Source organism: Bombyx mandarina, chromosome 07 (genome assembly GCF_030267445.1).
Source record: "Bombyx mandarina strain Sakado chromosome 07, ASM3026744v2".
Taxonomy (NCBI): Eukaryota; Metazoa; Arthropoda; class Insecta; order Lepidoptera; family Bombycidae; genus Bombyx; species Bombyx mandarina.
The window spans coordinates 9,128,018-9,155,216 of NC_143214.1; the positions used below are offsets into that span (position 1 = coordinate 9,128,018).

General features: G+C 37.4%; 1 protein-coding gene and 1 long non-coding RNA gene across 2 annotated transcripts in view; one reads left to right on the plus strand and one right to left on the minus strand.

Annotated features, from left to right (window-relative positions):
• The window catches only part of Spec2 (CDC42 small effector protein Spec2), an 84,466-nt gene that overhangs the window by 26,324 nt on the left and 30,943 nt on the right, over positions 1 to 27,199 (minus strand). The window contains exon 2 of the mRNA XM_028169665.2: positions 1,971 to 2,424. Coding sequence (XP_028025466.1) covers positions 1,971 to 2,112 — 142 coding nt within the window. The 5' untranslated portion in view covers positions 2,113 to 2,424. The remainder of the gene's footprint in view (positions 1 to 1,970; positions 2,425 to 27,199) is intronic.
• LOC149502659 (uncharacterized) lies at positions 9,066 to 11,595 on the plus strand. The gene is made up of 4 exons (XR_016323329.1): positions 9,066 to 9,172; positions 9,349 to 9,420; positions 9,877 to 9,997; positions 10,089 to 11,595. It is a non-coding gene; the product is annotated as an uncharacterized LOC149502659 (long non-coding RNA).

Here is a 27,199-nt window from a genome sequence, read left to right on the forward strand (position 1 = left end):
CGAATTAGTTTTACGTAACAGTTGTATACATACATATACGATGTCCATTAGAAACTAACCATTATGTCAAACGCTAAAAGGTCTATTATTAATCTCGCATAATCTTAATCTGATCGAGATTGTAATGTTCTTGCGGCTCTCTTTGTTGTTGTTTGTATGGGAATCATCATCCCGCCAAACCTGATTCAATATTGCTGTCTCTTTCTAAACATGTAAATAAACACTGATTTCTCGACAAACATTTACGTTAGCAAAAACGAGTCATTTGTCAGACTAGCTACCAACATTCAAATAAATACAATCTAATCTCGTTTTGAACATGGAAACTGATTGCACACGTATGACGTAGTTAGGGCGCCACGCGCAATATTACCCTCCTAACGACCTTAACTACGGTAAGACGTAACGTTACTAGCGTCAATACGAATTGCTTTAGATATTGTTGACTTAGCTTCAAAATGTGTTGCCATGTTATCACAAAGACCGTAATTCTATAAAAAGATTATTGATCTACAAAGTTTTGGGTATCTACCCGTCAACTACATTTATTTGTAATGAGAATTTTAATAAAATTTTGTTTTTTTGTCTAGCCACCCTTACGATGACACAGTATAGAAGAATATTCTAGAATGTCTAGGGTGCCATAATTGTTTTCGACACCAATTTCAAAAATTGACTTTGTTATTTGTACTCCGTAACAAAAAATTGATTTCCCGTAAATTGACTGGATTGACCGTTTTCACTGGTGGTAGGACTTCTTGTAAGTCCGCACGGATAGGTACCGCGGCCCTGCCTATTTCTGCCGTGAAGCAGTAATGCGTTTCGGTTTGAAGGGTGGGGCAGCCGTTGTAACTATACTGAGACCTTAGAACTTATATCTCAAGGTGGGTGGCGCATTCACGTTGTAAATGTCTATGGGCTCCAGTAACCACTTAACAACAGGTGGGCTGTGAGCTCGTCCACCCATTTAAGCAATAAAAAAATTAAAAATAATAATAATTACACGATCGTAAACGTTAAACGCAAATGGCGACTCGAAATTATCCCTTAAAGCCACTTCATCAATCTCCTTCTCTAAGGGAAGATGCCCAATTTCGAACTTATAGAAATTGTTAAACCTTAAACCACCCTTAATAGTTGTCGCTGGGTCGTTCACCTTGTCCCAACTAAGGTTATCGATAGTGCATACATTCGTTTTATCGATATCAAGGATTACACCTGATCACCCTGAAGTGTTTTTGATAAGAATTATTTCGACATTTACCTGCAGATAATTATTATCTCAACTGCGTAATACCAGTCAGATATATTTACATTTATGATATATGATATGTTAACTTGTGGGACACCCTGTACATGTATATATATGAATAGAAATGAATCTTGAAGAAGGAATTTTAATATTCATAAATCTACACTATATGACTTTTTTTAACGGACTAGTTCGCAGGCTATCTGATGATAAGCAGTGGCCAAAGCCCAAATCGTGAACGCTGCTATCGACAATGATGTTAAAGTATCCATTTTCTCACGGTTGCTTCGTGGCGATTTACCCACTGAGTTTCTCGCCGGATCTTCTCATTAGGTCGCGTTTCCGATCCGGTGGTAGGTTCTGCGAAGCCACTGCTCTTGCTGGAGCCAGTGTTAGCAAGACCTCCGGTTTGAGCCCCGAGAGCTCACCTACACGCTAGGGTAACGCTGATATAGCCTCTCAAGGCTATCAGCATAGGTAGCGAAAAAAAGGATGGCGTTACCCATCTGCTCAGGCTCACATACGAAATCAATGATTTAAGCAAATGAACACGCGATTGATGCATTTTCTTTAAATCAGATCTTTGAATTAATTGAAATGCAACAAATGTTACTTCGTATTCAATCATCGGTACAATGTTGTGTAGTCTTGAATAAAATTGAATTTAGATGAAGGATTTCCTTTATAAAACATACAAATGATTATGAATTCGACTCACCTATGTGGCCCGTGTGTTGAAAGTTCGTGGGCGCGCCGATCATGGACCTGTCTATTCTCCGGCGGGTTCGTTGCGCCTGAGCCGCGGGTTGGTAGCAGCACGCGAACCACTGAAGCCAAATTTCACCGCCGGTACTCGCCATTTTGTTTACTGACTTCTGTACTGTCTGTCCACTTACACACTGGTTACAAAATTCGAAAAACGTTTCCACTTAACGGACGCGGCGCGAATTTAAATATTTTCAAATCGAATTTCGAAGTACTCGTTTGAAATTTGGAAGCTCTAGGGATGCGAACGATTTACCGATCGAATGTTATCGATAGGCGATCCCGTTACGCACTGAATTTTATTATGGCTATGGATTAACTTTTTAATATCGACTCAAACGACGTCACTTGGCGAGGCTCGATCCCGCACTGATAAGGTAGATGTCATGATTGTCCTGATAACAGATCTGAAAAGAAAGATAAATCGATGAATGCTTTCCCAGAATCGATACGAAACTAGTTACTTATGAAGTGGCCATAACTCATTAAGGCGTTCATCGTAAACTATTAACGATCGTTAGAATAAATGGTGGTAAATATCGATAAGTCCACTCAACCTACCATAACGTGGTATGTGTGAAGAGTGAAAACGTGTGGTTTCAAGTAATAATGCTACTAGAACACGTTGTTATTGTTTGTGGTAAAGAAAGTAGCCACTTGAGATCACACAGTCTTGTGGGTAATCATTTGAAACCGGTTTGTTCAGAGATAGACTGTTGTACCGCGTAACGGTAAGTTTCACACCGTTTTATTGCGTACAATTAAAATTTTACATACAAAAATAGTTCTAAAATTGCTTAACATTAAAATAAAAACAATCTGTTCATTTTAATAAAAGTAACCAAAATAGGGGTTAGCTAAATAAAGACTGGTAACACTACTGAACATAGCGAATTTTCTTTTTTTTTCTTCATCAAAAAAAATTTTTTTTTCCTACCTATGCTGATAGCATTGAGAGGCTATTTCAGCTTCGCCCTAACGTTTGTAGGTGAACTCACGGGGCTCAAACCGGAGAGTTGCTAACACTGACCCTAGCAAGGGCAGTGCTTCGCAGAATCTACCACCGGATCGGAAACGCGACCCACTGAGAAGATCCGGCGAGAAACTCAGTGGGCTGTGTCTGTGGGTTAATTCGCTCGTCGAGCCCTTCGTCGCAAGCGACAGGACGGTGACCGTCAGCGTCCTTAGTGATAATTTTGTATGGAGTTGGAGTTGCTTCCCTTCGTTTGCCGCTAGGGGCGCTGTTCCAACTCCATACAAATTTGACTTAACTTTTACGCGATCGAGAAGTTAAAAAACTCGCACTAAGCACACTGGTGTGTTTCTTTGAGGTTCGTTTCGTGAAGCGGAATATTATAGCAAAAATATTTTCGTCGTTGAAAATAAATAAATTTCCTTTTGTACTATTGGATGTTGTTAGTTGGAATTTACATATCGAGTGGTGAAAGGCTATATGGTTTAAGCAACATTTCTCTCAACACGCGACATTTACATTTGTCATTATAGGTGCGTTTTATTTGGTATTATTAGTATTAACAGTTCGATGTATTTAATTGAACTTCAATTACGTTGATTCAAATAGTTGAATAAGGTTTTTGTTATGACATTTTTTACTTTAAATGGATCTCCTGTAAAATGCCAACATGTCGCTTAAACCAAATAACCTTTTATCATTAATACGAAAGTAACTTTGTCTATTACGTTTTAACGCCCAAGCCGCTGATTCGACTTTTACGAAATTTGGTATAAAATATAAATCACGCAAGCGAAGCTGCGTGCAAGACCTAGCTTCTAAATAAAGACTGGCCGTAGTTACGTCTTACGTGTTCCACGCTTATATTATACTTTTCCTAAACTTTTTCAATTTTTATACCGGATTACTCTGCCAATTTTGTAGATTCAATCGAATTTGATCTCTTTATATATCAGATGCACAGTCAACTTGTCTGCCAAACTACCTCAAAAAAAAAAAAAAAAACTAGATATATTTCATCGACATATCTCATCCCATCTCTTGTCAGTCAAAAGACATGCGACACAGCACTACACTTCGATACGATCGGAACGATATCTTCACATAGTTCGCACGGACCTTCCACGATGTAGGTCACACAAATATCATCTCCAGCAACAGTAGTTTTATTGTTTCATTAATTTGTTAAATGTTTCACGGAGCTAAACGCCTGCGTGGTGGATATGAAGAGGAAATGCATCCCGATTCTTACATTCCGATACTAGGAAAATTTGTGAGCATTTTTTTTTATTCTGAAATTTAATGGGAATAAGGAAATCAAATATTTGTACTGGACGTATAGTTAGCCCGCTCGGGTAAAAGCTATAACTTTGCCTTCTCATTTTTAGGAAGACCGCTGTATTACTATTTCGAACACATGTTTTTTTTTATGATTGAAAGATTGCTGGTGGCCCGGAGGTCTTTCCAGTTTCACCAGAACAGGTGGGCGAGCAAAGGCTCAGCCAGGAGGGGTGGGATTTGCTAACAGCTGTCCGAGCGTCTTCGAAGGAGACCTAACAACTCAAGAGCAGCTGCTTCGCGAATGAATCTACTACCGGATCGGAATCGCGACAGAATCACGTCCTCTTTGTCGAATTCGACGAGTACGGCTACCGGGGTCCCTAAGCCTGCTCCTAGTGTTAGAGCCGAAGGTGTCTAAATCAAAGGTTATTGGATTTGATGGATCCGTAAGGACGTGTCTAGGGCGTCGACGGTGACTGGCTCCTGCGTGATCAGGATTCGAACTAATGTCTCGAAGTGGAAAAAACCCCCTAAATTATAATGTCAATGATCTCGTTCTAGGCAAGTAATAAATAATAGGGATGTTTCTTATTTCTTTATACTTACATGTATCAGAATTTGTCGTAAATGTTTATAGGCTCACCCACCTTGAGATATAAGGTCTCAGTAAAGTTACAACGGCTGCCCCATCCTTCAAGCCGAAATGCATTACTGCTTCACGGCAGAAATATGCAGGGTGGTGGTACCTATCCGTGCGGACTCACAAGAGATCCTACCATCAGTTATTCTCATCATCAGCCGATTAGTCATTCTGGATTCGGAGGTTTAAATGAAAACCAACTAAGTTGTATTTGTAGATAGACTAAAGAGATACGAAACGAATTTTTCGTTGCGATTCGCTTAGATGTGGGCTTTTTTTATTGGGATGTGGCTTTGGGTGAAAGCTTCCGTGGATCAGCGAGTTGGTGACAGAACGAAAGGGAAAGCGAAACGATATCATTTTCTAATTATGTGTTATATTCCGACCGGTTTTCATTTAGTTAATTAGCGAATCGTTAATCTTTTGATTTTATATTGATTTCCAGCATTATTGATGGCTCTAGTCTATATTAGAATATATAAATCTACAGTGATTTTTACGGATGTTCTCTTATAACTACTGAACCATGCATCTGATTGACTTGAAACTTGGTATCCATGTAGAGAATACATGTACTTAATGGATAGGGTAATATTTATATGAGTGTTTGACTCCATATACCAGTTGCGGGGGGTTAATGATGAGAATCTTTGTGGGGGTGAGAAATAATAATGTTAATTTTAAATGTCCAGCGAAGCGGACGGTTACAACTAGTCTGGTGTGTGTGAATTCGTATGCTCATCTCGTCTCAAATATTCTTTCTATGATTTGATGAAACTTTCTATGATTATTTTATCGGTTGTATATATTTAAAAAAAAGCTGTTATATTATATTTCTCGGGGATCACGAAAATGTTTGAAATATTTTGCGACTATGCGGCATAGCATTCGATAAATCAAGACATAATTGTACATTAATGTAATGGACATTAATTTCTACATTTTAATCAAAATTTTTGATGTCTCTTTTTAATTTTTGTTTTATGTTTGAGAAGTTACTGGTGGCCCGGAGGCCTTACCAGTTTTACCAGGGCAGGATTTTTTAAGTCATGTTGCATGTAAACACACCAAACAGATCATTTACTTTAGCCTCCAATATGCTTTGAATGTTAGTTTTTTTTAGATTTATAAATTTCCAAAAACATCATTTTAAGCTCAGATACATGGCGCGGGACGCGAGAACGCTCTTAACGAATAAAAACAGTTCTATAACGTGCAAACATTTTCAATGTATGAACATTTCTATTAAATTATGGTGGGAATCGAAAGCTACATATATGAACTGAATGAGTTGATATTCCAAAAGCCCCAAGCTATAATTTTGTAACGATTTTTCTTTGTTTTTCTTGATTTTTATTTAACGCTGGCGTATAAAAAGCTCAATTATATTCTCGTTGACAATTACAGTCTAAGGCGGTTCACAGACAATCGATCTAGTCTTTAACATTGACTTTCTCTGATTCACACAGCGCGTAATGACCGTTAGGTTAGATGTTGTAATAGACATTTGGTAATAGGAATTGTTAAAGAATTTGCAGTATTAGGAGTTGTGGCTCAGGATAAATGTTTTATTTATTTATTTAATAGTTGACCCGGCAGACTTCGTAGTGCCTCAATCGATAAATAAAACACCTAAACTTTTTTATGAAATAAACTTATAACAAACAAAAAGTATCCCACCGACGGGGGCCACATCAAAGGAAAAACAAAATTGTTATTTTTATTTGATTCCGAGCATTTTCATATTTATCTATCTTTTAAACCTTCTCTGGACTTCCACAAATAATTCAAGACCAAAATAAGCCAAATCGGTCCAGCCGTTCTCGAGTTTTAGCGAGACTAACGAACAGCAATTAATTTTTATATTATTATATAGATTTTTTACGACAATTAACGAAGACCACTATAACAATCCACGTCGACCACGTCTTTGCTTTCTTGAGATCATCCGTTCTCGATTTGTTTCAAATAGAACTCTCCTCATGTCGACTATGCCACGCTTTTCTTGTCGTTTCGACAAAGACTACAATGTTCCAGAACATTCTCGAGACGTTCCAGTTGTTTCGATATCTGTTTATGTTATTTGACGACAGATCGCGTTACTTGTACTGGAATAACACTCAATGAATGTTCTAGAACATTCGAGAGTTGTTCCAGTGGTTTCGATATTTTGGTTTTAAGATTGTGCTGTGGCGGTAGCTATATCATACAACGCAAAATATAATAATAGTATAAGGATATATTCCTTTTTCAAAAATACTTTAGCAATTTCTGCAATATATGTATGTGAAAATAAACTCAGCACTAAAAGGGTTAATAAACGTGGTGTCGTGTAAAAATCTTTATGCGTCGACTTACATTAAACAAATGTTCCAAAAATTCTTACAAAAACACAAGTGTTGGTTGATTTAATGCGAAATTCTGTTTTATAACTAAAGCTTCATTGGATGGTATCGGGGCGAGATGACGTCACTGCCCTCTCTTAATGCGAGCAACTTATGATTTACCACGAAGAACAGTTATCTCGGCCGACAAATCGTTTCGCGATTATATAATGAGTTGATTAAATAACCGTGTTCCAAAAATTGAGTTGGTTGGGTAACAAATCGAAACTGAATATGCATTTATTGAGAAAATGCAACGAAATGAGCTCAAGCTTCAATCGCCAATCACAGGGAAAGACGAGTTGACAATAATGATTTCACATCACTGATGTCATGTCCAAAACGAAACCCTTACATTTCTATATCTATATATACTAGTGGACCCGACGAACTTTGTTCCGCCACACGCAGGGGGGTGCAACTGCCATACAAAGGAAAATAACATACAACTAGCGTCATCTTACTCCTGTGGCGACGTCATTTTTGTAACTTTTAGGCATTAATGATCTAATAAACTCACTAGATGGCAGATATGAGTTCTGACTCAATAAAAAATGTAGCGTACTTTGAAGCAGTGCTTCCACTTTTAGGGAATTCTCCCTTTTTTAGGGAAAAATAGCTGATATTTTGGATGATAAAGACAATTTAAAAAATACCAGGATTTAGGATATTTCGGGGTAAAAAGCAAAGCCTATACTAGTAACTGTTGTGAATTTTAAAATAAACGATAATTAAAGTAAAACAATGAACATTTTATTTTATGGAGAGAGAATGACATTAAGTCGAGTTGACAAGTAAAAGAATAAAACAGAGTTGTGTATAAAAACTATAAAGGTTTGATTCAACAGTAACCCTCTAGTAAAGTAAATCATAGATTAAGCCACTGCTTTTTCTTAGGGATTCCCCAGAATCCCAATAAGTATAATCCGCCAAATTTTTATTTACCTATTTTCGTTGATGTCACCAGAACTTACTTGTATTGTAATATACAGGTACTTCATGTACCATGAAAGATTATCATGGTAATTTCATTTACGAAAACCTTGTAATTGTCATTTCACTTTTGCTAGCAGTTCCTTCTTCAAAGACTGAGGTGGAAAGATTATTCAGTGTTCTCAAATTTAAAAACTGACAAAAGAAACAGGCTTTCTAATGAAACCCTGAACGGCTTGCTTCATAGAAAGTTCCCAACTTTGCCAGCAAACAATTGCTCAATTTTAGAACCGAACAGTGTTAGGTTGTGCAGCAAAAGAATATAAAAGCAATGCGTCGACTTCCTTGAAAATTCTAATCCTATAGATCTATGATCTTCTGGGGGCGTTTATATTATATATACCTACATTAAATAATATGCTGTGGTTTATTTTCTGTATTTTATTTACGCTTTCTATATGAGTCGTCTATTATCAAAGGTGGCAATCTGTGCATTTGGACAAAAAAATTTTATTGATATGTCAATACAGATTTATTTGAATATAATCGTCTCCTTCAAAGAATACGGTTCAAAACCTGCATTAAATAAAGGTTAATAGTTAACCTGTTATTTATCTAAGATGTCGTTCCGAAGAGTTTTGTGACTGCCAATGGAATATAAAGTCAATAATTCGTTTTTCTGATTTACCAATCATTGTCCAAAAGTCAGATTGCCGGCTTTGATAATAGTCGACTCATATAAAGGATTTATGAAAGTTGTCTAGGAAATTCTAGGGTAAATTCAAAAGAAACTAGGGTAAAATGTGTTAAAAAAAACGTAAGTGGAAACACTGCTTTGAAGTTTTCAAAATTCCAGGGCCGTAAAACAATCTCAAAAAAAAAAAAAAAGTTTTCAAAATGTCGTAACGATTTAATTTTTTAAATCGTTTTTTTTTGGTCTTGGTGTGAGTTATTTTACGTTGTAGTATTAATTTAGAGCAACTTTTAGCTTTATGAGAATATTAGACGATTAGACATTGAGAAACTCTGTTTTGAATTCTCTTTAGACATAACTTGGCTCCAATACTTTTTTCTTCGTTAGCGTTTCGTAAGCCTGTGTAACTATTTTCATTTCTTACAGAATGTTTATTATTAAAAATCAGCATGCCTCGAAGATCGAAAATGAAATGCTATTTCGGATGCCTTGATAACGGTGAGTTTACACTATTTTCCCGGTATATTATTTGCTAACATAATTATTATTCATAATATAATTAAATGAATTAGCACCAACTAATGGTCCTTCCTATTTCTGCTGCCTAGCTATCATATATGTTAAGTTTTGATCAAAACAGTCGGTATTAAGTCTCGTACTATCACACACACACCTCAGATAATAAAATTGTCTCGAGTGGGTGGAAGTATTTATGTTTTGCAACTCAGCGTATTATATGCTTATTGTCAAGTGGGCCCGAACTAGTTTTTTGGAATGATCAATCAGTCATGCTTTCCTGTTTAAATAAAATACAGCACAATTGATCTCACATCCAAAGTTAGATGATGGCATTCACGTTTTGTTTCCTGGTGTTTGATAACTAAGTTACACCAAGTGGCCTGTGACCACGTTCATCCTTCTACCCAATATAAAATAATGTTTTTATTTTTGTAGACAAAGGTTTGATAATGACAAAATTTTATGGAAAAATTATAAGGAGCACTAAAATGTCTGAAACATGAAAATATTGATGCACTATATTTGAACCAGAACGTGTTATGTAATATATTAATTTGTAAGTAAGATTACATTAACACTAAATTTTTCATGGTCGTATTTTTTCAATATTTGTTACATACTTAAGATACTTTGTTTCTCCGTTTCAGAAGAGAAACTGATTCAGCAAGGAACGTGAACTCTCAAGGGATCTTAATTTTTTTTAAATATGTTTATAATTGATAAATTAATAATTGAAATAGTTCATAAGAACTAAATTGATGCCAATTTTGTTTTAAAATAGGTTGTTTAGTTCTTATAGTTATAGTATTACGTTTGAATAGTTGTAATTAGTAAGTTAGTAATATATGAAAATACTGATATAAATTTTTGTAAATAACCTTTTGTAAATTCTACGAGAAGATGATTTTAATTAATGATCAAAAGTCAACGGTCTTTAAAAGCATTATTTGCAATTATTTAGATTTACTGTGGAATATATTTGCTAAGTTGTGTTTTCTGTATGAGCAGATATAAATGAAAATGCCCAAACACGATTATGTTTCTTACATTTTCATTATGTGAAATCAATATGCTTGTGACTGAGTATATTAATAATTTATTAAAACTTAAGTGATAGACAGCAACCCCTATGGCACTGCTGAAGTTTATAAGCACTGGTGACCACTTATCACGGGCCGGGTTGCGTGCTCGTCTGCTGTTGAGTGCAATAAAAATTTTCGAAACCCTTTCTATTATTTAGATGTAATATTAGTGTACATTTAATTTGGATTAAAAGATAAATTTACATTTTATGTTTGCATGTGTATGTTTATAATTCATTTGCATGTAACGAACACCAGTTTCTTTTTTAACAAAATGTAAACTAATGGTTTGTAATGAATGTAATTAACTTTAAGATGATTTTCTTTCAATCTGCTGTTTGTTTCATCTAGTATTACCAAAGCTAAAGCATCAGAAACGTCAGAATAGAAATAATTTAGATAGGGAATAAAAGTATAACTAATGTAATCATGTCTAAGATTACTATAAGCGTCATTAAGTACAAACTATCAATATTTAAGAGTACTTTAAATCATCATTACATTTTTTAAACATTTTTTGTTTTTCAAATCATGTAATAAAACGTTTGTGCAGAACAAAATGTCACATGTTATGAACATGATTGTGGGTTAATCGTTTCTTAAATTTCTAAATGTTTATAAGAATGCTAAGAATAATTTAGTATTCACTTTAGTGTGTGTATTATCTCTACAATGCTAGTATAAATGACAATTATTGTATGACGAAGCATAGGTAGTGTTTATAGATGTAATATTTTCATACAAGGTCATGATCTGTCACGATCAACTTTAAGCAAGAACTGCTATAGTTAAGAAACAAATTTATTAAATTTAATTCAAATTGTCTACTATGTTTGTAATGGAAAGCTGACATGTTTATATTTCGCACAAATGACTTAAGTGACATTGAATGATTTGATTATCTAGACTTAATTAACTTTTAGATAACTTTCGATTTAATGTTATTAAGTACTCTAGTAGGATTAATCTAGAGGAGTTATTGTTATTCGAAATTTTATACAATTGTACGTTCATACTATCTTTTAACAGTAAATTGTTTGTAATATAGGGAAATTAAATAGCTTACAGAGAATTACAGCTTTTTATTTAAAAAAACTGTTTTCTCTCTGTATGAAAAGGTCTTATCGATTAGAATGCTGAACACAATCAAACGTTCTTTAATATTTCATAAGTACTACCGGGAATTTCAGCGATTCTAAACGATAAGATTTTTTCATAAAGAGAGTTAATTATAAAAAATATTAAAATTACTAAAAAAGCCACCTGGTGGGGGGTAGGGAGATTAATAATCGACAGCAGCGACGCCTGCTGTCCTGGGCTCTAACTAAAGCAAAAATAAAAATGAGAGTTGCGCATCTATCTCAAATATATTAAGTGTATAATCTATGGCCACACGGTTTGTTTCAAACACATCAACCGGTCAACTTCAAAATTCTATTATAATTAACCATAGAATATATTACGTTTAGCTGTCAGTTGCGTTTTGTTATACCACGTTTTATGTCGCGTCCCATGGGAACGTGATAAAAATCCGTATCCTATGTCCTTCTCCTGGTTTTAAGCTACCTCCTCACCAATTTTCAGCCAAATCAGTTCAGCCGTTCCTGAGTTATAAATAGGGTAACTAACACGACTATCTTTTATATATATAGATTAATACGTGAAGCAAAAACTTTGTACCCCTTTTTACGAAAATTGCGCGAACGGAGGAGTATGAAATTTACCAACACTTATAGAGAATAGAGAGGAGTGCAGAATGTTAATATTTTTTTAAATTATGCATAAAAAGTACATTAAATCAATAAAAACAACATTACACACGCTACCGTGTATTTGATCACACACGCATGCATACTAGGTATTTGTTTATTGTCAAACTTTTCTTATTGCAGCCTGTCAGTTTATAGTCTGTGGTCAAATTGAGAATAGATTAAATATTGTTTTGTCTTTATTAAATTTGTCTAAAGTGTATTTAGTCTTGGCGAAATCCGTGATTAAATAGATTTATTAGTCTTTGACAATAGAATCATAATAATGTACAAAGTTATAATTTCAATTAATTATAGTCGAATCTCGACTACCGGGGACCACTAGTTTTAACTAACCTGTATTTTTATAAGATTAATATGAAAACCACTTATTTCTGCCGCGAAACATAAGCGCCTTACAATTTTTTATTTTTATTGCTTTGATGGGTGGACGAGCTCACAGCCCACCTGGTGTTAAGTGGTTACTGGAGCCCATAGACATCTACAACGTAAATGCGCCACCCGCCTTGAGATATAAGTTCTTAGGTCTCAGTATAGTTACAACGGCTGCCAAACCCTTCAAGCCGAAACGCATTACTGCTTCACGGCAGAAATAGGCAGGGCGGTGGTACCTACCCGCGCGGACTCACAAGAGGTCCTACCACCAGTAATTATGCAAATTATACGTTTTTGAGTACGTATTTCATTAGAAAAATTGGTACCCGCCTGCGGGATTCGAACACCGGTGCATCGCTTCAACGCGAATGCACTGGACGTCTTATCTTTTAGGCCACGACGACTTCAAATTTGAACGCTAAGTTTCTGTTTCCAGACTTTCAAAGCGGGTGGCGCCTTAAGCTTATTTCTACAGACTCTGGTAACCAATCTACAACAGATGGGACGTGTTGTCATGTAACCATATACCGTCAATAACAGAAGCGCGTAACAGAGAACTGCGGTTGAAAATCGAACCACGCGTGGTTGACTTGAATATTTACGACCACCATGTTGAGGAGAAGGAAGTGAAAACACATTGTTATCTTATCTTATACCTTTAAACGAGCAATTCTTGTATATAATCTGAATCTCGGAAACGGCTCCAACTATTTTCATAAAATTTAGTATACAGGGGATTTCGGGGGCGATAAATCGATCTAGCTACGATTTATTTTCAGAAAATGTTGTTTTATTCGTGTTTTCAATAATCAACTTTGTGACTCTTCCCGACATCTATTGGCGAATAATAATACTATTTTTCTTAACTGAGAGCAACTAACTGCTTTAAAGAGACCACAACATGGCGTTATCAAAAAAAAATACCGGTCATCATCTAGTTGTATATAAAACATTAGTGAGATAAATATAGGAAAATTTTATACGCTCCTAGCATAGGTATAGTTTGCGCATTAATATTTGTCATTAAATAAACAGTTACTGTTGAACATTCAATACTCATAATGGGATATTTCTTGCCTTATCTCTGCGCATTCAGTGCGTGATTTATAAAGACTATCTCTCTGTCCTGCTCCTGCGCTCTGATTTATGCACTCGTCTGAAGGGGACTGTCGAAAGTCACCCTATGATATAACACACGTTCAGATAAAGATTGATTTTAGAAAAGGAATAATAAGCACTGGTCCGCTGTTTTAAGGTCGAGTTTTCATTGTATTCGAAGCTGTGTGTTTACTTTTACTTGATAAGATGTCCTTAGTCTAACCATGCCTAAGTATTGGATCTTCGAGTGAAATTGTTTTGTTGATAAGGACTTTAAGTGTTATAGTTTGGGAAGTACTTATTGGAACATCTGGTGTGGTTTGTTTATCGTAAACAGTTAGTGATTGTAAGTAAATATTGCCTTTTCTCAGTAAAACTTTGACAGTATTTTATACATTTTTCTTCTTCTTTTTTTTAATAAATATATATCGCAGCTATTTGGTTTAAGCGAAATTTCTCTTAATAAGTGACATTTATCTTTTTATTTTTTATTTTTTTATTGCCTATATGTGTGGACGAGCTCACAGCCCACCTGGTTAAGTGGTTACTGGAACCCATAGACATCTACAACGTAAATGCGCCACACACCTTGAGATATAAGTTCTAAGGTCTCAGTATAGTTACAGCGGCTGCCCCACCCTTCAAACCGAAACGCATTACTGCTTCACGGCAGAAATAGGCGGGGCGGTGGTACCTACCCGTGCGGACTCACAAGAGGTCCTAACACCAGTAAATATTTGTAATTTGTACCAGTAATTTGTAATTAAAGGTGCGCTTTATTTGGTATTAGCATCAACAGTTCGATGTTGTTAATTAAACTTCAATTAAGTTTACTCTATTCAAATAGCCTTAGAAGATCTTTTGTTATTATATATATTTTTTACAATTTTTAAATTTTAAATAGCTCTCCTACAAAGTCGCAATAATGTTGCTTAAACAAAATATATTTTTATTCCTCGATATGTTCTATACTGTCCAGTTATTAATATGCTAACGACCAGGAAAAACAGTTGGCGGGAAGCAATGTACATTTATACGCCATGTGCGCACGACTAAGCAAGACAAATTTGACGAATTTGTACACAATGGCTCTTAAAACTATACGACAACAAAAAAAACACGATAACAATCTAACTTAATAATGTAAGAAAATAATTTTACTCACACTATACATTAAACAATTACACTACTTAACCTACTTACTATTAACACGGAGGATGCTCTTGAACATTTTTATAAACGTCACTTTCTTTTTTCTTTTTTTCCTACCTATGCTGACAGCCTTGAGAGGCTATTTTAGCTTCTCCTTGACGTGTAGGTGAGTTCACGGGGCCCAAACCGGGAGTGTTGCTAAAATTGGCCCTAGCAAGAGCAGTGCTTCGCAGAATCTACCACCGGATCAGAAACGCGACCCACTGAGAAGATCCGGCGAGAAACCCAGTGGGCTGTGTCGCTATGGGTTAATTCACTCGTCGAGCCCTTCGTCGCAAGCGACGGGTTCGACGAGGACGGTGACCGGTGCTGGTGTGGTACCTAAAAGCACCGTTAGTGGATCGGGAGGATCCGTAAAGACGTGTTTAGGGCGACGTCGACTGTTTACCATTCGGTCCACAGGATCGGGTATGAAAACGTCACTAACCTACAAATAAATGCAAGCATGTTGTTAGTAATACAGTTCGAAATTTGTGACAGATTACGTTCGACAAGAAAACTTATGCCATACACATCATTAATTCATAGAATATTATGATATTTTCGTGACCAAGCATTATTCGAAAAATATCAGTCGTTTAATAAAAAAAAATAACAAGTTTCGATCCGGTCTTTAACCTTGGCGGGAGCAGCCTTGCCGGTCGCCATTGTAACAGGAGCCGCACGACCTAAATGCAAATATACATACGCCGAGACTAAAACACTGGTTTACGGACTATTTAAGAGCCGTGGTTCTGTTCAGTGAAGACCGATTTTTCAAAGTTCTAGTAAATTCTAAGATCTAAATTCTAAAATAAAAAAATATCTAGAATAAATTCTAAATTCTAAGATAGTAAAGATCTAGTAAATTATATTCGGACTGAATAAAAGAGTGATTACAGGGAATCGGACGATTCGTATCATTCAGAATTCCCGTGAAAAGTTCACAGAATGGGGCCAAGCGCGTCTTTGCTTAATAATGAATAAATAAATGAAATAAAATGTCTTTTTATTTCATAGTACAATTTCAAAGAAAAAAAAACAGTGCGCATACCGAATTTTTCACGAATTCAAGTTTTATTTTATTTTATTTAATGTATCTAAAAAAAAAGAACGATAAATAATATCATGTTTAAGTAGTTTATTTAAATTTATTTCCATTGCGAATAATAATGTGATTGAAGATATTAATTAGTAAAAGTTAGATTTAATCAAAAAATTATATACATATATAGTTTTGTTAACAAGAATCCTCTCGATTAAAGGTAAAGGTCTCTTCCAGAGATGACCAGTATTATCTATTATGTGCCGCTAGATAGAATTATAGTTGTATAATATAGTAGAATTCATCTTTGCTTATTGTGACGTAAATCGAGCCTAAAATACGAAACATACACACTAAAACGCAAATTTGTATAATATGTATTTGTAGGAATAAAAAAAAAACCAATTATCAGGTTAAATTATTTAGTGTTTTAATATCATAAATCATTAAGCTCTCCCAAATATAGTTGTCGTTAGTGGTTTAACTATGTTATTACTTAATGTCCGGTTGCATTTTGAATTATTTAATTCATACAAGTATATTTTTATTTGGTCCTGTTATATTTCTGTGAAATACTTTTATCTGAGAAAATGTCTAATAAAAAAAATGTTGCTAGTCTTGGCTCGCAGGGAATTTTGGTTTTGCAGTTTGAGCCAAAGCAACTGAGACTTGGCGTAATGTATCAAGGTCGACTCTGGCATTGACGTTGTGACGGTTTATTTTTTATTGCATAGGTCGGTGGACGAGCTCACGGCCCACCTGATGTTAAGTGGTTACCGGAGCTCATAGACAACGTAAATGCTGCCACCTTCCTCGAGATATGAGTTGTAAGGTCTCACTTTTCACAATACAGGGGTAGCCCAACCCTTCAAACCGAAACGCATTATTGCTTCACGGCAGAAATAGGCAGGGTGGTCGTACCTATCCGTGTGGACTCACAATGACGTCCTAACACCAGTAAAATATAAATTATCAATAGCATAATGAAACGCTTTCTCGAAAAGTCTTACAAATTACGTTTTATTCAATGCAACATACATTGCTGTGGGGTTTTATTGTATCCCAATATATCTCTGAATGTGTGAAGAGGGTGAAGCACCTGCGTCAGTGAGTCATAGTTCGGTGGACTTCGGGCGTGTTCGAGTCGACTCGGCTAATGTCGGGGACTCGGCGGAATCAGGACTACGCATTAAAATCGAGACCGGAACGTTCACATTATCAATCTTATAAGTTTACTGCTGTACCTGCTGTAGCTGTACCGGTCCATTTCGCTGGGCATTTAAAATTAACATTATTATTTCTCACCCCCACAAAGATTCTCATCATTAACGCCCCCGCAACTGGTGTAGGGAGTCCAACGCTCATATAAATATTAGCCTATCCATTAAGTACATGTATTTTCTACATGGGTACCAAGTCTCAAGTCAATCGGATGCACGGTTCAGTAATTATAACGGAACATCCGTAAAAACCACTGTAAATTTATATATTAGTATACATAGATTGAAACAATTGACTTAAGTCGTTTTGGGTCCGAATAATTGTGGTGAAGTAAGAACTTTTTAAGACCGCAGTAGTCCGCGACACGTATTTTTAGACAGTCTAATTACAGACAGATGTTTTTTGTTCCCTATCTTTTCGCTGGTAGCCTAAGAGGGTATTCTAGCTACTTACTGTTACTGTTGGTAGGACCTCTTGTGAGTTCGCACGGGTAGATACCACCACCCGCCTATTTCTGCCGTGAAGCAGTAATGCGTTTCGGTTTGAAGAGTGGGGTAGCCGTTGTAACTATGCTGAGACCTTAGAACTTATATCTCAAGATGGGTGATGCATTTATGTTGTAGATGTCTATGGGCTCCAGTAACTACTTAACACAAGGTGGGCTGCGAATAAAAAAAAATAGCTACGTCTGGACCTACGTCTGGACGGGTAGGTGACCTCACGGGCTCAACCTGAGAGAATTTCCTAACAGTAGCCTTAGCAAAAGAGCAGAGCTTCGCAGAATCTACCATCGGATCAGAATTGCGACTCACTGAGAAGATCCCGCGTGAAACTCAATGGGCGTTAGTTCGCTCGTCGACCTCTTCTTAGAATTTTAGTTTGGGTGATAAAATTAGCATCGAGCTCTTTTCTAATGATCTTTCAAACACAAAGTGGAGGATCTACTTTCACATTTTCATTAATCGATTTAGAATAAAATATCAAAGTAAAAAATTTGTATCAATTTAATATCCAAACTGTAGAGTCAACGTAGTTTTATAAAGTAGCGTAATTCTTGAGCACCCTCATTTTCTCAATTAGATCTTTCTTACTGCTGTTCCAAATGTGATAATATTTTTTTTTTAAATGGCTACCTGAGCCCTTGGACATCAACGTGAACAGCGCCACCCGCTATGGCCTTTAAAGTCGAAGTCGATTTGAAATCAATCACATTGTGGCTAATGAGCCATTTCATACTGCGAAGCCTTGCAACTATGTTGGTGAACAAAGAAACATACGTAATACTAGGAAATATATGAAAAGCATCGGTCATGTATGTTTAGTATTTAACGAGTTTGGCTTCCGATTTTCAAGAGCTGTATTCGTTTTTTTATTGATATTGGTTGTTACCATAACTTGCCTGTTGGCAAGGTGTGCGGATAAAGGCAGAAGGCAGAAGTGTAATCTGAGTGCTTAGTGCGAGTTTTTTAACGTTCTCCATAGCGTAAAGTTAACTCAGATTTGTATGCAGTCGGAACAGCGTCCCTAGCGGCAAACGTAGGCAATCATTCCAACTCCATACGAATTAACTGTCACGTTATCGAGAGCGTTAAAGAACTCGCAATAAGCACACTGGTCGGATCAGTAACGCTCTACTTTCAAAACTTCAGCCCACGTTCCTATCCGCGCAGCCGAGAATAGGCAGGGGTGACGCAGGATAATCCATGAGAAAGTTACTAAAGGAGGCCACGACCCTCAGTATTGAGGATTATCGATGCAAGGAGGAGGATAAGCCGTTTTAAGAACGTTAATAATGGAACGGCACTAGATATAATAAGGTTGTTATGATTGTATTTTCGAGTAGGGATTCAATCGCGCGAGCTTTTTCCTAATGCCTTTTCCTTAGTCTTTGCAATTTGTATTTTTATACACCGCACTGTTATATCCGGGCCTCAGTACCGTAAATATGCAGACCCTACCGTATTCCTGCTGCATCAGCTTTGCCATATCCTTGTCCATACCATACCTCATTACCACTCCCGCTCCATTTAATCAGTTCGTCTCCATCCTTCGCCGCGTTCGCGCCTATCTTTTTTTTTCCTACCTAAGCTCAAAGCCTAGAGAGGCTATTTCAGCGTAACGTCAACTAGTGGGTGAGCTCACGGGGCTCAAACCGGAGTGATGCCAACACTGACCCTAGCAAGAGCAGTGCTTCGCAGAATCTACCACCGGATCGGAAACGCGACCCACTGAGAAGATCCGGCGAGAAACTCAGAGGGCGGTGTCTATGAGTTAATTCGCTCGTCGAGCCCTTCGTCGCAAGCGACGGGTTCGACGTGGACGGTGACCGGTGCTTCTGGTACCAAAAAGGACCGTTAATGGATCGGAAGGATCTGTAATGACGTGTTTTGGGCGACGTCAATTGTTTACCATTCGGTCTATAGGATCGGGTATACTGTATCCATACCATACTAAATCTTTTGTATTTCGTAATTATTGTAAAAGTTTTAATTAAATCCAGTCTAAATTTATAGAATCCCGTATAACAGCACGATCATAACCACGATTCGAATTTGTTCTTCATCCGTGGATGGGTCTCTGAACACTGATTAACCTTACTGATGCCGACCAAGCAATCTGCGTGGAGCAGCGGCAGGGTCTCACTGGAAAATGCACGCGGTGACATTCCACCCACAGCCAAAGTAAATTGGACAATTTCTATTCAAATATATCGGAGTCACGAATCTACATTATTGATTTTTCCATGCGGGCCCATCCAACGCCTAGTTTGTTATTTTGTTTATATCTATACAAATAAATAAAGGTTGGAGTGTCTGTTTGTAATAATAAAATAACCACTTTTTACTAAATGCGTAAGTATGTATACACAGTACATATACCAAAATAACATATTTTTTTAATTTTGTATGTCTGTCTGTTTGTTCCGGCTAATCTCTGGAACGGAAGCCGCACGGGTAGGTACCACCGCCCCGCCTATTTCTGCCGTGAAGCAGTAATGCGTTTCGGTTTGAAGGGTGGGGCAGCCGTTGTGACTATACTGAGACCTTAGAACTATATCTCAAGGTGTGTGGCGCATTTACGTTGTAGATGTCTATGAGCTCCAGTAACCACTTAACATCAGGTGGGCTGTGAGCTCGTCCACACAGCTAAGCAATAAAAAAAAAAAAAAAAAAAAAACGGCTGGACCGATTTTTACGGGACTTTCACTGCTAGCTGATGATATAAGGAGTAACTTAAGCTACTTTTTTAGACTAGCTTCGCCCCACGGCGGCATCCGCGGTACGACAATAATCGCGGGTAACATCGCGGGACTCAGCTAATCCTAACTAAACGTACTAGTTATTTTTAAATATACTAAATAGATTGGCGCAATTGGATCTCTGATTCGACGAGGGTAAAACAGTCATTTGGACGTTTTGAATAAATCCAAATAGTATTTGTGATACGGGAATTTATTTTCGGAAGAATTTTCCGTGACAAAAACATTTCTGCTATAAATCTATTAACATAGTAAAATAAAATAAGATAATAATTATCGAGGGGTATTTGCTTTAAGCTAAATTTTTGCAACTTTACACGAGAGCTATTTAAAGTTTAAAATTTGGAAATAATATTATAACAAAAAAAAACTTATTCATATATTTCAATGGAGTAAACTTAATTGAAGTTCAATTAAAAACACCGAACTGGTGATGCTAATACTAAATAAAAGGCGCTTTTAATTAAATAATAATAAATGTCGCGTTATAAGCGAAATGTCCCTTAAACCAAATAGCCTTTTCTCCCCTCGATTTAATAGTAATATAATAAAAAATAATAAAATTAAAAGCCTGTATCTTCGTCAATTATATTCTATATCTATTTTCTTCTATATTAGACCGCCTCGTTAATCTAGAGGTCAGTGACCCCGACCAGGGGGGATCGAGTTAGATTCTTATCGGAATCAGCATATTCGTTACATATTATATGCATTAGACTTTGGCTGTATTTGTGTCTAAAGTGGATGTTTTCGGTACTTAGACCCCAGTGAAATCCGAACTTGGGACCGCCAAATGTGAATAGTTTATTGAACCATATCCGATAGATGTACGAACGGCGCAAATTGTTTATCGCGTCTTTAAAAATTACAATTGTTTGTTGTTGTTGTTTTGAAGTCGTCGTGGCCTAAAGGATAAGACGTCCGGTGCATTCGTATGTATCGATGCACCGGTGTTCGAATCCCGCAGGCGGGTACCAATTTTTCTAATGAAATACGTACTTAACAAACGTTCACGATTGACTTCCACGGTGAAGGAAACAACATCGTGTAATAAAAATCAAACCCGCAAAAATTATAATTTGCATAATTACTGGTGGTAGGACCTCTTTTGAGTCCGCACGGGTAGGTACCCCGCCTATTTCTGCCGTGAAGCAGTAATGCGTTTCGGTTTGAAGGGTGGGGTAGCCGCTGTAACTATACTGAGACCTTAGAACTTATATCTCAAGGTGGGTGGCGCATTTACATTGTAGATGTCTATGGGCTCCAGTAACCACTTAACACCAGGTGGGCTGTGAGCTCGTCCACCCAACTAAGCAATAAAAAAAAAAAAATTGTTCGGATATTAATCAAATATGGATATGTTTCGTATCGTTGCGAAGCTTGAACTAACATTCAGGGCTTGTTACAGTTAAAGCATCTACGTATATATATAAATTAATTAAATTTAATATTTATTTATTGGTTTAGTTGCACCAACAAAGTGATAATCAATACAAAGCATTGCCAAATTGTCAATAAGTACATGACAAATATTATGTCACCTCAATTATAGGCGCAATCGACAGTGCAATAGTAGAAAACATCTTGAAATTAGAAAAGTAAAATTAAAATGAGTAATTTTAAGAAATATGAAATCCATAATAATACATTAATAATAATATAGGTATTATAAACTACATTAAATACTAATTGACTATAACTGCTAGAAATCTTGGTTAAGATGTAAAATACTTCGACCGGGATTAAGGGCAAGGCTCTTGATATATTGTATTTTTTTTTCTTCTAATTAAGTGTATATTTTGTTATTTATGTGAAGTTATTTTATTCTGGATTCTATATTATTAGAGGCGACTCCCTCTTAAGTCAAAGTCGATGGGCGGAGCCATTGACGACGAGCACTCACGTGGACTCGTGACGTCATCTGGAGGGGCAACTCGTCATCTGGAGGGGCAACCGACCGACCAGCGGGGACATCACGCCACCTCGGATCACTTTTGCTGGAAGCGCGCGCAGCGTTCACTTGTCTTAGATTTAATATTCTGTGTCGATCGTTCCTGCCCACTTTTGTATTTTTTTTATTTATTTAAATTATTAAGCCGTTGCTAAAATCAGAAGTGGGATAGGGCTTGTGCCCTATCCGCTTTTGGGTTATCCTGGCGTACAGTTTATTTTTAAAATTTGCATTAAATTAACAACGTAATGACCGATATACGTGTAACTGGAGGACGCTCGCATTCGCCGAATGTTCGAGACCAATATTGGAGAATAATATTGGCGCGTTTAATTGCTTAAAACTCAAATGTGAACGTTGCGCGTGAGTCGAGCCCGCTAGGGTCGCAGATAGAAGACGCACGTCCCTCGACCGCGGACGGTGGTGGCGCCGGACCCGTGGTGGCGTTGGGAATCACATCACCGCCGCCGTCAGAGTCCCGCGCGTACGACGCTACAGACAGGATCATCGGAGCATTAAGTGCACTGTCCAAAGTAAGGTCGAACCATTTTTATATTTCTAATTTTGACCCCAGCGTTAATGATATCGATTCTTGGTGCGAAGTAGATTTTTTTGTCGGATACCCTCTTATGAAATGTAATAAATCACCAAGTAACTAGCTCAACGACTTTATCACAACCGACCTTACGGTCTATTTTTATTGACGCGATAGAACATGCTCGAGACTGAATGCTCAGTTTCGATGGGTGGAAATAACATTCGAAGGGTTCAAAATGTTACTAGTCGGCAACACACTCCATCAATACGTCAATTAGACAACAGTCCGACTGTCCAGGTCGGTGATCATGCAAACGGGACGCCGTGTTGCTCCATCGCCGTGTCGATTGTACCCGCGTTTGAGAATAGATGTAAAATAGTTCCACCACGCGTTGTGACAATAAAAAGGCAACTACCACACCAGCACGGAAGTTAACCGAATCCATTAGATTCGTAAATTCAGATCTAGCTCATGGTTACTTTATTTCTAAGTTTTACCCTGCCGTGCAATACATAGACACATTGTGTAAGGAAGTAGAATGGACTAGATCCTTAACTGGGAAGGCACTGAGTATCTGTCACGAGTTTTGGGCTGTCTTAAGAGTGATGAGCGTACTTAGTTACACGTGTGATTGTCTAGTGACCGGACGTGGGGTAACTTCGTAAAAGACTTTAAGCCGTTGTGTCCGCGAAAGTTAGAGTATGCCAATATTCTTTATAATGCTATGCAATTAGCATCAGATTGCTTTGCCTCATACGTCGAGTGCGCCAGGAGATCGTTGCTCTGTATTAAGATGGTCAGAGGTCTGACTGACAAACTCGGAACTTTAATAATGATACGGGGCATAATGGGCCCTCTGGTTGACTCGCGAACGCTAGTCTACAGATTCACGAGTTGATTTAATTTTTGGTGGAGGTCAGGTTAGGCCGAGTCCTCGTAGGGTTCAGGCACTAGTTGAGTCACCAGTGACGCGTAATGTCAAACATTCTTGGGGTTGACTGCATGCTTCCAGAGATTTACGTGGTAACATAGTTCACGTAGATGTTGTAACGTGGTAACATAGTTCACGCAGAGATTTACGTGGTAACATAGTTCACGTAGATGTTGTAACGTGGTAACATAGTTCACGCAGAGATTTACGTGGTAACATAGTTCACGCAGAGATTTACGTGGTAACATAGTTCACGTAGATGTTGTAACGTGGTAACATAGTTCACGCAGAGATTTACGTGGTAACATAGTTCACGTAGATGTTGTACCGTGGTAACATAGTTCACGTATATGTTATGACGTGGTAACAAAGTTCACGTAAAGGTGTGACGTGGTAAAGCAGTTCACGTTACGAGTGTATTAGCTTGACATGTTAACTTGGCCATGTCAACCAGACTTTACTCTCACAGTATATTATACACCCGATATGGTAACAGTGCCGTGTCGTCAGTACATCTAACGTAACTCAACAAGAGCCTACTATACATGAACGCACTGAAATGTGATGTAAAATGCTCACAAAAACTACTAACTTTTACTAATGGTTCATGGTACCAAAATCATGATTGTAATGCAAACAATCTATTTCTATGACGATATCATAGAACACCCCGATAGCAACGCTGTGCACACAGTGAGTCCTGCATCGTCAGAGATTGAAGACGGTCATGACATCGAGGTGAACGTGGACGTCCACCAGTCAGGAGAGGCCGTATTAGAGGCGACTCCCTCTTAAGTCAAAGTCGATGGGCGGAGCCATTGACGACGAGCACTCACGTGGACTCGTGACGTCATCTGGAGGGGCAACTCGTCATCTGGAGGGGCAACCGACCGACCAGCGGGGACATCACGCCACCTCGGATCACTTTTGCTGGAAGCGCGCGCAGCGTTCACTTGTCTTAGATTTAATATTCTGTGTCGATCGTTCCTGCCCACTTTTGTATTTTTTTTATTTATTTAAATTATTAAGCCGTTGCTAAAAATATATTTTCATTGTATAACTGGTAGCAGTTCTATTTTTTCCAAATGGAAAAGCGGAGGTCAGTCAGTCACCATACAGTGCAGTCTTTTGTTTATTCTGTTCCATAAGAAATGATATAGAGCGAAATGAAAAGAGACATTATACAATTGGGATGAATTAAAATGAATCGAGATGATATGGAATTAAATATAGTCTCAGTGAAATGGTGGTTATTTATTGGGACTTCTTCAGTGGGCTTTTCGGATAGTCCCGAAAAGCTACGTCCAGCTTTGTTTCATTTTCTCACATTTGTGCTCTTTCAGAGATACTAAAAAGTTTATAAACAACCGTTATTACAACATTTAAAGCTGAAGGGACAAAAAAACTATAAAAAAGATAAATAAAACAGTTCACACAGAACACACAACTTTAATCCCTTCTGGCTGAGCCCTTGCTCGCCCACCTGTCCTTGTGAAACTGGAAAGGCCTCCGGGCCACCAGTAAAGCCTCAATCATAAAAAAAAACTTTAGTCTTCGCGGTCCCGCCAAAAAGTCTCATCGTCATATTGTTATTCAATTATTCTGTTATTTTTTTTAAAGTTGTTGTCATCTGTTCGAGTTTGTTAGTTTGTTTGTTGGAGATATCTAATTAAATAAATAAATCAAAGAATAAATATATGTTTCCTTCAAAATATTTGTTTCATATGATAACTAGCGACCCGCCCTCGCTTCGCTTCGGAAACTGTAATTTATTATTGATTTCTCCACTATTTAATGGATGTTATTATACATATAAACCTTCCTCTTCAATCACTCTATCTATTAAAAAAACCGCATCAAAATCCGTTGCGTAGTTTTAAATATTTAAGCATACATAGGGATATAGGGACAGAGAAAGCGACTTTGTTTTATACTATGTAGTGATATATTTACGATGTGCTTCAAAGCAACTTGTCTTCTTTGCATTCACGAGTTATTTTGTATAACGATTTCAATAAAATTTTATATGAGGACGATTACCTATTAAGTTTCTTTTTTGTTTTCGTATAGACAACAAAATTTTGTTTCGCGTCCCTGACCCGTGCGAGGGTAATGCTAAGCGTTTAGTATGTAAACGTATTGAATAGCCAGCAGCGTCTGAGGTCGCGATCGCCTCTCACATCACGAATAACGATAACGCATTCTCTTGGCTGGCTCTTATCGAACAAGCTTCGTTTGTTAATAAGCATCATAGAGCGCGATTGCGTGTCAGATACCTCCAGGACTCTGAGACTGCGATACTTTTTTTTTTATCTACCCATAGACACAGCCCATTGAGTTTCACGCGGGATCTTCTCAGTGGATCCCAATTCCGATCCGATGGTAGATTCTGTGAAGCTCTCCTCTTTTGCGAGGGCTAGTGTTAGCAAATTTTCTCAAGTTGAGCCCGTGAGGTTACCTACCCGTCCAGACGTAGCTATTTTTTTTTTCTCTAGATAGGTGGACGCGCTCACAGCCCACCTGGTGTTAAATAAATGTAAATGGCCCATAGACGTCTACAACGAAAATGCGCCACCCATCTTGAGATATAAGTTCTAAGGTCTCAGTATAGTTGCAACGGCTGCCCCACCCTTTAAACCGAAACGCATTACTGCCTTACGGCAGAAATAGGTAGGGTGGTGGTACCTACCCGTGCGGACTCACAAGAGGGTTTGCGGGTTTGATTTTTATTACAAGATGTTATTCCTTCACCGTGGAAGTCAATCGTGAACATTTGTTAAGTACGTAGTTCATTAGAAAAATTGATACCCGCCTGCGGGATTCGAACACCGTTGCATCGCTAGATACGAATGCACCGGACGTCTCCTTTAGGCAACGACGACTACATATGCCATGATTATTTTTGCCGAAACCCCAGTATACATTTTTTTTATGTAACCAATTTTACAGTTACTAACATAATTATTATTCATAATATAATTAAATGAATTAGCACCAACTAATGGTCCTTCCTATTTCTGCTGCCTAGCTATCATATATGTTAAGTTTTGATCAAAACAGTCGGTATTAAGTCTCGTACTATCACACACACACCTCAGATAATAAAATTGTCTCGAGTGGGTGGAAGTATTTATGTTTTGCAACTCAGCGTATTATATGCTTATTGTCAAGTGGGCCCGAACTAGTTTTTTGGAATGATCAATCAGTCATGCTTTCCTGTTTAAATAAAATACAGCACAATTGATCTCACATCCAAAGTTAGATGATGGCATTCACGTTTTGTTTCCTGGTGTTTGAT